The 13,159-nt window shown below is 39.1% G+C and overlaps 1 protein-coding gene across 1 annotated transcript; it reads left to right on the top strand.

Moving 5' to 3' along the window:
• Nucleotides 1-66: 66 nt before the first annotated feature.
• On the top strand, nt 67-13,110 carry LOC144036141 (U2 snRNP-associated SURP motif-containing protein). Its single transcript, XM_077546514.1, has 24 exons — nt 67-225; nt 2,256-2,340; nt 2,430-2,541; nt 2,754-2,863; nt 2,964-3,031; nt 3,109-3,209; nt 3,288-3,352; nt 3,421-3,586; nt 3,658-3,857; nt 6,268-6,311; nt 8,902-9,006; nt 9,098-9,164; nt 9,299-9,468; nt 10,165-10,327; nt 10,435-10,514; nt 10,607-10,694; nt 10,776-10,904; nt 10,980-11,169; nt 11,238-11,321; nt 11,379-11,445; nt 11,550-11,697; nt 12,216-12,326; nt 12,535-12,704; nt 12,781-13,110. Exons 2-24 carry the CDS (start codon nt 2,263-2,265, stop codon nt 12,893-12,895), a joined length of 2,631 nt encoding a protein of 876 aa, XP_077402640.1. The 5' UTR covers nt 67-225; nt 2,256-2,262; the 3' UTR covers nt 12,896-13,110.
• The last annotated feature ends 49 nt before the right edge of the window (nt 13,111-13,159 follow it).

Below are 13,159 nucleotides of genomic sequence, written 5' to 3'. Positions count from 1 at the left end.
GTAAAATAAGTCATTTGACTAAATAAAAGTTGTAAAACACTGAAGCAGACAAATATTATAACAATGAGCCAAACAGAGTGAAATGCCCCCCTCATGAATATCTATGAGCTCTGAATGTTACCGAATGAACTCCAGTCGTCTTGTGTATTCCGCTGTGTGGTAGCATGTTGTTATTATCCGCTATTGTTGCTGCCAGAATGGTGAAGCAGTAACACTAAACACACTGTAAGTTGCACTTTTATGATAAAGCTCGGAAGCTCCCGTGTGCATGCGTTATGCTTTTAATAACGTGTGTCGATGCTTGCTAGGCGTTGCTAACGCGTAGCGGTCTGTTGTGTTAGCTAGGCGCTGGTGACTTAGTTATTTCACGCTGTTTTTTTTGTGGTCGTCTGAAAGGGATGTTTTGAGGAGGAATATTTTGTGATAGGATCGTCTATTTCTTTCTCTAACCGCTGAGCTTGCATCCCCTTGGAATACAGTGGCGAAGCTAAATGTTGATATTAGCATAGCAATGCTAGCTAAGTGAAGCGTCGATAGGAGGTAAGGGGAGACATAGGCCATTTAAATCATCGTTTTAGTTCTGAAAGTGGAACTTGTTTTCTGTTTACCTTGCACAAACCTTATTCTTTTATTTTAAACCAGCCACGACGTGTGTTGCTAACTCTGTCATTATACTAATAATGCAGCTCTCTGCAGAAACTGCTTTAGTTGTGATGTGTTTTTGTTTTTCCTCCCACAGCGCCTGTAATTTACTACAAATCTGTCTCACATTAAAATAACCACACTGTGTCCAAATTTAGTGTTGGACCACCAGGCTATTATTTAGTGTCATTCCAATGAAAATGATCGTTCATAAAGGAGGAGACGATTACAGGCAAGGGTGCATGAAAAGACAAAGGCCAGGTTTTTGGCAAAGGTGCATAGAAGGATACAGGTCGTTAGATGTAAAGATACAGGCTAGTGTGGCATCTATTTTTCGGTGCTTGTATTAATGTTTTGACTTTTTCCATAACTGTTACTATTAAATGCTAACAAAAAAAAAAGCTTTACAGTTTAGCCTCACGGTTGACGTCAACCTAAGGTGTGTGGGACTACATCAGATTGGGTCATATTGCACAGAAAGAGTCAAAAGACACAGTACGTGAGGACCCGCCTGACCTAATTAAAACCTCATCACCATATGCGGGTGACAAAACCAGAAAGCATGGAACCGGGCCTACACGGAGCCAAATTCACATGCAGGATGAGTCACAGACGCATTTGAAATGTTATCGGCACCTGCAGTGATTTAGAGCATCAGTAAACACAATATCCCACAGGTCTGAGACTCTGACTCTTGGACATTATCATTACATTAGCTCTTCCAGGACTGACCAACCAGAGAAAAGTCCAAAGTCCTTTGTCTCTTGTTGATTTTAGGGCTGAACGATTTTAGGAAAAGATTGATTAGTGATTTTTCTAACAGCTATTGCGATTATGATTTCACCCCCCCTCCCCCCACACACACACTTTTTATTTTTATTTTTTTAAATCAAGCTTCATGGCAATATTCACTATGTACAGTAACATTTATAAATATGACAAAATTACATCATAGCATCAAAACATTGAAAGCTGTTTAATAATGTAAGGACACTAAAAGAGGCTGTGTGAGGAAAGTGGTCCCGTTTTTTTTTTTAACTGGTTCAATAAAGCAAAATATACTGCTTGCTGTCATATATATATATATATATATATATATATATATATATATATATATATATATATATATATATATATATATATATAAGTAATTGTTTAATACTCTGTGTACAAATGTTTTTATTTGAACAAAACAATCATAATTTTACACTAATTTATCGCGCTCCGATTTGATCTGGCCTTGCGTGGGGTCCGTACCCGCCTGACCTCAGCAGTTTCTTAATATCATCACTCGGGTGCTTGAAAAGTTCTAGGCAAAGGTGCATGCAAGCGAGGCTGCATGGGAGGATACGGGCAAGGGTGAATGAGTGACTACTGTCAAGGTTCATGTAAGGATGCAGATAAGTGTGCATGGATGTGCCACATCAGTGCAATAGTTCATTTTAGAAGGATTCCATTAGGTTGGTGTAAATAATTGCACACCAGTTACCTTTGGTTGATGCTGATCTGTGCAAAAAGAGATGAGTTTTTAGGTTAATGTGGGCATCATTGTTAAGCATTTTTAAAGGCTAATTCATGCATAAAATAAAACAAAAGTCTTTTGTTATTTGCAGTTCAAGAATGGCTGACAAAAAGGGAAACACTGTCACTCCAGTCAAAACACTAACAAGGAAGGAAAAAGAAGTGCGGAAGAAAAAGGTATGGCGATTATGAATTCAGCGAAAAAGGAAATGTTTTCAAAATGGTGTTAATGAACTATATTGCATGATTGCTTTGATGCCGTTCAGGAGCAAGAGAAGGCAGCTGTTGTTTTTGAAGAATTTTTAGCATCATTTGAGCCCAGCCAAAAGAGTGGCGGGAAAACGTTTGTCCGTGGGGGCATTGTGAATCCAACAAAAGGTCAGGGGTTAAGACTTGCTACACTACACTGCAAATCTCATTCTATAAGTCTATATATACTAGATGCTGCGATTTTTTTTTTACATGCATAGTAAACAAAAAAGATCAAATACTCTCATGAATACAACTCTGTCATTTAAATGTCACAAACAAATAAAGCAGAAGGACTAACTGCCTTTATTGTTTATGGACTACTTTTTTTTTCCTTGCAGAAGAGGAAGCAGCAGAGGCCAACAAAAGTCGGCTTTATCGACCTGCCTCAAAGTATGTTCCCCTGCCTGAAGATGTCACAGCAGCATCATCTGCAGACAGCAGAAAGTCTGTAAGTCTGGACACATAATGAACATTCCAAAATTTAGCTCTTGCATTTATTTCAAACAAACAAATCAAGTGGCATGAGCAATGGCGTCTTGGATTCACAGGCTTTTAAAAGAAAGCCAGAGGGAAAGAAGAAGAGTAACCTAGAGCTCTTCAAAGAGGAACTTAAGATGTGAGTTTACACAAAAGTTCTTCGCGGTTATATTTTTTAAAAATAATATTTTTGTACATGCGTTGTGAAAAATATAGAATTCAGGAAGAACGCGAGGAAAGATACAAACGAAAGCAAAACGACCCCGCTGGTGGAGGAGGATACGGACTTCTGGAATCACCACTGTTAGGGCGACCAAGTAAGGAAACTGTCGAACCCGGGCTTCTACATTCATGGATGGAAACTATGCACTGCTAAACCTCAATGTGTCCCACAGTATTTTACGACGACCCAACTGTGCCGACCACCACTAATCTATACATCAGCTGTATAAGTCCAAAGGTAGGCCCACAACGGTGTGATCTCATTTTAGCCCCACAGCTGCTATAACGCACTCCGTCGTTCCTTAGATGAATGAGGAAATACTTTGCAAAGAGTTCGGTAAGTACGGCCCTCTGGCCAGCGTGAAGATAATGTGGCCCCGCACGGACGAGGAGCGCTGCAGAACATCCAATAGAGCCTTTGTGGCTTTCATGACACGGAAAGATGCGGAGCGAGCCTTGGCGGCGCTTGACGGTACTCCGAAAAACGTGCTCCTGTTCGCCGTCATCCTCATGGCTATGTCTCATTCTGATGTTTGCTTTTAGGTAAAGTGATAATGGGATTTGAAATGAAGCTGGGATGGGGCAAACCGGCTCGAATTCCACCTCAGCCGCTCTACACTCCGGTCGGGGTGAGGGCTGCGCCGCCACCCCAGTCCGGTCTTCCTTTCAACGCTCAGACAAGGGATCGCTTTCGAAATGACTTCACCAAACCCCTGGCCTTGTCCAAAGTCGACCTCGACAAGGTAACGGCCTACTTTGTTGACTTTGTGCATGCGCATGATATCAGAAAAGCGTGCCAATCGGACAATTCATTGGGTGCACCTGCACATCTAATGAGACAAGAATAATGTCAAGTCAAAAGTGCCTTGTGTTGATACGTTCAGAGGGAAATCAATTTAACAATATTTAAAAAAAAATATGTTCTCTGGCAGCATCAGTCAAGACTGTATTATTATATTTTATACAGCTTTCGTGATGGACTCTTTCTAGTAATGCTGAATGACTAATGTGCTGTGGGAATGATCCAATTTCATCTAATTGGTCCAAAAAATGGACTTAAATATTTACAGTAAATAATGTATCTTTGTTCATCTGTCTATGCCAGCTGTTAGAGTGATGGATAGGAAAATTAAATCAGGGGTCTGCAATCTGGGACTCTGGAGTCAAATGTAGCTCTAAAGTCCCTTTCCTGTGGATCACTAAAAGAAATGAGTAGAAATTATGTTATTTTATTTTTTTACATATATACTTGTTTTTTTTAGATGAAATATATTTTTTTAAATGATTTAGATTTTTTTTTAAAAAATCTAAATTTTTGTCAGAAAAAAAGATGAAAGGTAGATGAAAATGTTTTTAAAATTATGTAAAAATGTCCAAAAAGGACCATAAAATGTCTAAAAGGAAGAAGAAAAGCAATAAAATTACCATAAAATGTCCATGAAATTGCCAAAATAAATGTCAGAAAATTACATTTAAAAAAAAAAACATAAAAAAAAGTAACAATAAAATGCCCCAAAACAATAAGAAGAAAGTCAGAAAATGTTTTTCAGAAAATTGATTTAAATAAAGACAGAAAAGAAAATGTCCAAAAACAAAAGCAGTAATCGTGAAAATTACCCTAAAATGTCTACAAAATTGCTAAAAAAATAAAAAAAAGTCAGAAAATTGATTTAAGGAAAGTCAAGAAAGAAAATGTTCAAAACGTAACCCTAAAATGTCCAAAAACAAAAATAAGAAATCCCGAAAATTATCATATGGCTATAAAATTGCCAAAAATGTCAGAAATTCTAGAAAAAAAAAGTCTAAAAATGTATTTAAAAAAATTACACCCAAAAATAAAAAATAAATAAAAAGAAAGGAATGACAAAAGCTGAATGCTGCGTATTTTTGCATTCTGGTGCAGCTCTAATTAGCTCTTGACCGCTCAATACTTTAGACTAAAACACTGTTTCCTTCATCACAATGTTCAAATGTTTTACGGCTCCCAACTGATTTTTTTCTTATTTATTTGGCCTAAAATGGCTCTTTTGACAGTCAAGGTTGCTGACCCCTGAATTAAATAGTATTCCACTAGGTGGCAGAAGGTTCATCATTCAAATCTTAATAAGGGTTGGGAAGCACTGCTGTCGATTGTGCAGGTGTGCCTAATGTGATGGACGTTCAGCTTTGACATCACTGATAGGCAAAGTCGGTGATATTTTGTAGAAGGATACAGCGTAAGGGAAGGTTAGTTAATAGTCTGGAAAACGATGCCCTCACTTTTAGAATGACATCATTTAGTGTTGACATTTAACAAGCTACAGTGAAGTAGTGGCCAGTCTGACCTCTCCTAGTGTAGCGTCATTGCTCCTCCAAAGGCCGAATTGTATTTGCAGTGTCATGTAGACAGGTGCGTATTCTCAAAACAGGTTTTTGACTATATTACATAACCGAGGGGCAAGATGAAGCATAGTTAACTTATTCACTGCCATTGACGGTTATAGACGTCATAAATTAATTTAAACTATTTATATTAGTTTAACATCCCCCCCACACTTTTGTAAACAAGAGTATGAAAACCTAGAATTTTTGGGGGGAACATTTGGAACAGATTTTCTGAATTTGTGATTAATCGTGAGTTAATTAGTGAAGTCATGCGATTAATTACGATTAAAATCCTGACGCCCCTAATTTTTAATAATCATTATTTTTTAAAAAAAAGAAATAAAAATAATAATTTTACTTAAAGAAAAGATTATTAAAGATTATTAAAAATTAGGGGCATCGGGCAATTACAATTTGTAATCGTAATTAATTCACTTGACTTCACTAGTTAACTCACGATTAATCACAATTTTTATATCTGTTCCAAGTGTACAATAAAAATAAATTCTAGGTTTTCATAACTCTTGTTAACAAAGGTGGGAAAAAATGTTAAACTAATAGAAATAGATCAAATAAATTTTTGACGTCTATAGCCGTCAATGGCAGCGAATGAGTTAATGTTGTTAGAATGATCTTCAATCCTCATTCATGAAGTGGATAGTAAACCTTGCTATATATATACAGTATGTATGCTATCGTTACTCTGTTGTTTTGTATCCTGCAGTATGTCATCTGTACAAATACTCACATTTGTCATATTTTCACTATTTGGTTTGACTTCACAAACAGACTCTGTCCGAAGCCGTAGTCAAAGTGGTTATCCCGACCGAAAGGTACACACACTCTTCCTCCTACGACTGACAAGCTGTTAGAACACAAGTGATAGGGCAGAGGCAGGTCACGTATATTCAAAGATAAAACCCTAACCAAGCATTAGTTAGTGTCGTTTTTGTTTTTTTAACTCATTCACTGCCATTGACGGCTATAAACGTCAAAAATTCATTTGAGCGATTTCTATTAGTTTAATATTTTTTTCCCCACTTTTGCTAACAAGAGTATGAAAACCTAGAAGAAAATTATTGTACATTCGGAACAGATATAGAATTTCTGATTAATCGTGAGTTAACTATTGAAGTCATGCGATTAATTACAATTACAAATTTGAATCGCCTGACTCTAAATTTTAATAATCTTTTCTTTAAAAAAAATGTCTAGGTTTTCATACTCTTGTTAACAAAAGTGGAAAAAAATGTTAAACTAATAGAAATAGTTAAAATGAATTTTTGACGTTTATAGCCGTCAATGGCAGTGAATGAGTTAAAATAGTTTCCCTTAGCAAAAAGCCATGCTGTGATTAATTGCATTGTGAACAAATCCAGTCCTATAAATGCCACACCTCAAATAAGCCTCCCTTTTCAGCTAACGAAAATCATTCATCATTTAAGTTTGACTGACACACACCTGCAGAGCAGAAATTGCAAAAAAATCATGTCTGGAAAATGTCATTTTAAGAAAGCCCACATTTGTACAAATAAAATGCCTACCTTATAATTAACGCCTTACCTTTAATAAAACCCTCGGTGATTATATGAGAAACTACAGTATGTATTTTCTCCCTTTTTAGGCTTCTAAAATCGTCATTGTCATTCTAGTAATAATAGAAGTTGGGAGACGTTCACAGTATACTCACTTCTAATACTTTTGATACATAAAATAATAAAAAAAAACAATATCAAAGATCATTTGTAGGAAAGACCTATATATCCCAATATAGATTATTTAGCAATTTTCTATTCTTCTCATTTCTAATTCCTATTCATAAAACGGGCTGACGTGGTGCAAATGCCTCGAAACAAAACCAGGGGTCGGCCTGGGATCTACTCGGCCTGGGATCTACTCGGCCCTCCCTTGTAGAAATGTGCCGGGTAGAAATTGACACCCAATAAACAAAGTCAAATGAGAGTATTTCAGCGTAAGAACGTGACTTGATGTAGGATATTCATTCAAGGGACACAATCTCGTGTTATGAATATGCTTTGTAGGGGTGGGAATCTTTTGAATGTCTCACGACTCAATTCCGATTTTTGGGTGTGCGATTCGATTCAGAATCGATTTTCGATTAAAAACGATTTTTGATTCAAAATGATTTGATTGACAATGATTTTTGCTTCAATCCATAGATGTTCAAGGAATCGTAATGAACTACTCCTGTCTGACTCGCTAATGCTAACTAGCGCGCTACTCGCGGCACTTTTATCACTCAAAAGAACGGCTCCACGCTGCAAAAAAAACAACTTTTATTGGAATAACGTAATCGTGACTTTTTCCTTCTACTCTCTAATGTGGCTACAACTTAACAGTGCATCAGACCGCGTGAAACCACACTGCCCCTAAGTGGCCAAATCGGGTACAACATGAACAGCACTCCCAATAAAGGCATACACAAACAAAGGGGAGACAGTATAAAATAGATTTTGGGACATTTAAAATCGATTCTGATTCGTACTAAATGAGAATCGTAATTCTTATGAGAATCGATATTTTTGGGCACACCCCTAATGCTTTGTTTGCTATTGTGAGTCTTATCCTTATTTCACATCCAACTAGTGGACTTATTTTTAACCCATTGCCATTGACGGCTATAATCGACGTCAAAAATTCATTTGAACTATTTCTATTAGTTTAACATTTTTTCCACTTTTTTTAACTAGAGCATGAAAACCTGGAATTATTTTTATTGTACACTTGGAACAGATATAAAAAATTGTGATTAATAGTGAGTTAACTAGTGAAGTCATGTGATTAATTACGATTAAAAAATGTAATCGCCTGACTTCCCTAATTTTTAATAATCTTTTTTTTTTAAATCGTGTCAGGCGATTTTTCTTCTTCTAGGTTTTCATACTCTTGTTAACAAGTGGAAAAAAACTAATAGAAATAGTTCAAATGAATTTTTGACGTCTATAGCCGTCAATGGCAGTGAATGAGTTAAACAAAGCATCATATGGCAATTTTTTTTTTTTGCCACATAAAAGATAAAGATCTGTTTTGCTAGTCGCAATTAGTCCTCATTGAAGGTCAAATGTCTAATGCTTTTGTTTCTGAGGGATCCTTTTGACCTCTTTGACTGAGCGATCCGAGTCTGTCCTGTACGCCGTCGAGCGCAGCGACAAGCGTGCACTCGAGTGAAAACGCAAATATTTCCGCTCCACATTCCCCAAACGGTAAATGCTTTGACAAGGACCGACGTTGTTAAGACTAGCGTAAAGAGCCAGCCTGCACTTCGCACGGGTCACTAGCTCAGTGTAAAGAGGTATTAAGAGATCCCCCCCCCCACACACACACACCCCACCGGAACTGACACAGAGAGAACATTAAAGGTTGGACGCAAATAAATCACTTTCTGTTTCTCCCCCCGCGCAGAAACTTATTATTCCTCATCCATCGAATGATAGAGTTTGTGGTGCGTGAAGGTCCAATGTTTGAAGCCATGATAATGAACAAAGAAAAAAGCAACCCAGAGTACAGGTACGAGAATGATGTGTGTGTGTGTGTGTGTTTTTTTTTTTTTAACTATTAAGCCTGTGGAGGTGCCTAAAATGATTTTCTTTTTGCTCAGATTCCTTTTTGACAACAAGAGTCAAAATCATGTTTACTATCGTTGGAAGCTATACACCATCCTCCAGGTATTTATGGACATTTTATATCCCTCGCTTTGACTGTTAGGGCCCGTTTTTAAGCCAACGCCGATAATAGAAATGCCTTCTCCATTAACACGGAGTCCGAAACGTGTGCGTGTATTTGACCTTCACTTCCACAGGGAGAGTCCATCACCAAATGGAGGACCACGGAGTTCCGTATGTTCCGCGGAGGGTCCGTTTGGAGGCCCCCCATCCTCAACAGCTACATAGACAGAGACGAGGAAAATGATGAAGGGGAGGAGGCCGCTACTCCTGAGGAGGAGGTGAAGAAGGGGCAGCTCAGAACAGAGTGAGTATACTAGGGGTATGCCCCGGAAAAAATCCTTTTTCATTTAGTACGATTCAGAATCGATTTTAAATGTCCCAAAATCTATTTTATTTAAATTATTTGATACTGTCTTGCCTTTATTGGGAGCGCTGTTCATGTTGTACACGATGTGGCCACTTAGGGGCAGTGTGGTTCCACGTGGTTTGATACACTGTTAAGTTGTAGCCACGTTAGAGAGTAGAAGGAAAAAGTCACGATCAAGTTATTCCCCAAAAAGTTTTTTTTTTGCAGCGTGGAGCCGTTCTTTTGTGTGTGATAAAAGTGCCGCGAGCAGCGGGCTAATTAGCATTAGCGAGTCAGAGTACTGGAGTAGATAATTACGATTCTTTGCACATCTATAAATTGAAGCAAAAATCGTTGTCAATCAAATCATTTTGAATCAAAAATGGTTCTTAACAGAAAATCGATTCTGAATCGCAGAGCCAAAAATCGGCTAAAGTAAAAAAACAAAATGACATTTTCTTTTCTTTTTTGCAAATTATTAGAGTTACAGAAGGACATTTTTGCAACTGGCTATGCTATTATAAACTATCCGGTTAACCTAGAAGAAACAAAAACAACCTACAATCAACAAAAAAAAAGAATAGTTCTTCATATTATTCAATAAATTGAATTGATCCCACAGCCTCAAGTGTTTTTCATTGTTCTGCTCAACAGGCACAGGCAGAGGCTGGATGTGCTGCTTCAGGAGCTCACGCCCAGCAAAGGAAATATCGGCGCCGCCATGCTTTTCTGTCTTGAACGAGCGGACGCCGCCGAGGAAGTCGTGGGACACGTTACTCAATCCTTCTCCTCGCCTCAGACTTCCCTTCAGAAGAAGGTGAGTATTTTTTTTTTTTTTGAAGACCTACTGTGTCATTGCATGCTATTTTAGAGAAATCCAGTTTCCCTCCAGCAACATTAACCTCACTGCGTTTGTTTTTGCAGATTGCCAGCTTGTATCTGGTATCAGACATTTTATACAACTCCAGTGCCAAAGTCGCCGGGGCATCATATTATCGCAAACAGTACGATTTCCTTTTATTCATCCTTTTATACGAGGTCTTTTTGATGTTTTTCATGTTATTTATAACTAGGATTTTTGCTGATTTATTTTTAGCTTCGAGTCAAAGCTATTGCAGATATTTGGAGTGCTTCATGAAGCGTATAAAAATGTACAAGCCAGGCTGCAAGCTGAACAGTTTAAGGTAAACATGATGATTTGCAAAAAAAAAAAAAATTTTTTTTTTAAAGAGAATTTAAAAACATAATTACGCCACCTCCTGCAGCAAAAGGTCACAAGTTGTTTTCGAGCGTGGGAAGACTGGGCCATTTACCCGCAGCCTTATCTTATCCATCTTCAAAACATCTTCCTGGGCTTGGCCAAAATTGGGGAAGAGTTGACAGAAGTGGAAGAAGTGAGTGGAAAATTACTACTTTCTTTCCTTATTTTGTCTCTGCGCCAATCAAATGACTCGACGCTCCTCTTTTAGGAAACGTCCTTTAAACTGGACGGCGCAGCGATGGCCGCTGCTCTTCTAGACGGCCGACCTTTGGGCAAAGGGCCGGCGGACGACCTCGACGGCTGCCCCATGGGCTGGGACCCTCTGGACGGCGTTCCCGTCGACGACATAGACGGCGTTCCCTTGGGAAGCGCCATCGACGACATTGACGGGATGCCACGTGAGTCCAGCGCGGCGGCCATTTTGGGAGCGCGACAGCGTCCTGACCCACTTCCCGTTTGTCCTCAGTGGACGACAGCAAGGGGGGGGCTCTCTCCAGGGGGCCTTTGTCCAAATGGGAGAAGACGGCCGATGACGAGACTTTCTCGCCAGGTAACACGAATGTCCTCTGCAGAGCACCGCCTTTTATGTAACGTTGTTTTCTTTCAGCCTTGCCCGAGTCCAAGTGGAGCGCCACCGCGTCAAGCAAGAACAATGACAAAGAAGTGAATGTTAGGTAAGGACCTCCGCCATCGCTTTTTAGCTTCATCGACACTCTTGCCGACACCTTTCACAAGCGTTCAGCGTCAACACGCTTCTTTTGTTCTCTGGCGAGAACAGCGTCAACTCACTGGACGGAGGAAACTCCGAGAGCGACAGCAGCGATGACTCGGGCGGTTCGCCCAAACACGACAGCGCGCATTTTCAGAGCTCGCTCAGAAGTTTTCAAATGTCGGAGAGCCAAAGAAAAAAGCTGAGAGAGCTGGAAGTAAGTCACTCTTTCTAAAATTGTCAGTAGTCAAATAGGAAGAAAAAAAAATGACTACTTGATTTTTCATAATCTAGGGTGAGTTTCTAATTGTGTATAGATGCCACAATATGGCGGCTTATCCGCAATAATCAACCCACATTCATTTGAGGCTTCTCAGTAGTATACAAAGCTACCATAAACTAACTTGAAATCACACACGGGTCAATAAGTCATTTTCAGTTTGACTACACTTTCAGTTTCGCTATTGATTGTTACATTCAACGACCGTAAATAAGACAGGAAGTTTTAAATGCGAACAAAAAACACCATCAAAGTAGGAAAGTTAATAACACCAAGATTGCACCAGATGGCGCCAAAGTAACTTTTGACCTGAGGACAATCACAGCAAATAAGAGGTAAATAATAGGTTGCACCCAAAAAATAAACTCCTTTGAACACATTTCAATGATTCCTCTTTTGAAAGTCACAACTGATTTCCACCTCCATACTACGTAACATCACCTTTTGTAACCCAGTTGAAAGTTATGAAAGTCCAAGATGAGCTGGAAAGCGGCAAGAGGCAGAGGAAGTCCGGCATGACCATCCAACAGCACGTGGAGCACTACAGGAACAAACTGCTGCACAAGGTATTTGGAACACAAAGGGGCTCTTTCAACAAAGAAACGCAAGCGCTCGGTAAGATAAAGAAGTCTTTAATGACACATTTCGTATTGGACAAAAAGTACAATTAGAGAAGCACAAAAACAATGTTGTGGTTTGAATCTGGCTTTTACACAAAGTGGTCCCAAAATGTGTTTGAATTTTTAAATGGAACCATTTTATCATCTATTGTAGGAATTTGAAAAGGATGACGATAAGCCTGAGAGGTCGACGTCCAAATCAAAAGAGAGGTCAACAGAGGACCGGAAGGACAAAAAGAGCAAAAAAAGTGAAAACGGAGACCGACAACGGAGTCGAGATTCTGACAGGCGCAACCGAAAATCAAATAGCAGCTCTCCTTTAAAGCAAGTGACACGTGACCTTTATTTTGTGCAAAGAATATCTCATTCTCAAAAATATCCTGTCTCTTCCCGCCCCCAGGTGTCCCAGACAGTCCAAACGGTCCCGATCTCCATCTCCAGAGAGGAAGGGGCGAAGGTCCCGGTCCCGGTCCCCACATCGTTCCCACAAGAAGACAAAAAAGAGTAAACATTGACTCTGGCCTCCAGGCCTACCACGAGAAAAAACAGGCGTCCACCACTCACAGCGCTCCGTTGTCTTGGTCCCAAACACACCACCAACCCCCGCCCGCAAGATTCTGCTCTCTTTTGTATCATATTTGGACACTAATTATATTTTTGTTTTACTTTTGTTTATAAAATAATGTGAAATGGTCAATGTTGAAACATTAAATCACTCGTAGTGATTCTATGCATTTGTGTGTGCGTGAGTTCTTCTCTCAGCAGTGCAGGGCAAAAGT

This window comes from Vanacampus margaritifer, chromosome 16 (assembly GCF_051991255.1).
Source record: "Vanacampus margaritifer isolate UIUO_Vmar chromosome 16, RoL_Vmar_1.0, whole genome shotgun sequence".
Classification (NCBI taxonomy): Eukaryota; Metazoa; Chordata; class Actinopteri; order Syngnathiformes; family Syngnathidae; genus Vanacampus; species Vanacampus margaritifer.
This window is presented reverse-complemented; position numbering and strand designations above follow the sequence as displayed.

Bases quoted from the DNA above. Each gene is read 5' to 3' on its own strand.
- LOC144036141 (XM_077546514.1), top strand. From the start codon at position 2,263: ATGGCTGACAAAAAGGGAAACACTGTCACTCCAGTCAAAACACTAACA. The intron at 3,210-3,287 runs GTAAGGAAACTG...TGTGTCCCACAG, and splicing joins ACCACTGTTAGGGCGACCAA to TATTTTACGACGACCCAACT. The intron at 3,858-6,267 runs GTAACGGCCTAC...CTTCACAAACAG, and splicing joins CCAAAGTCGACCTCGACAAG to ACTCTGTCCGAAGCCGTAGT.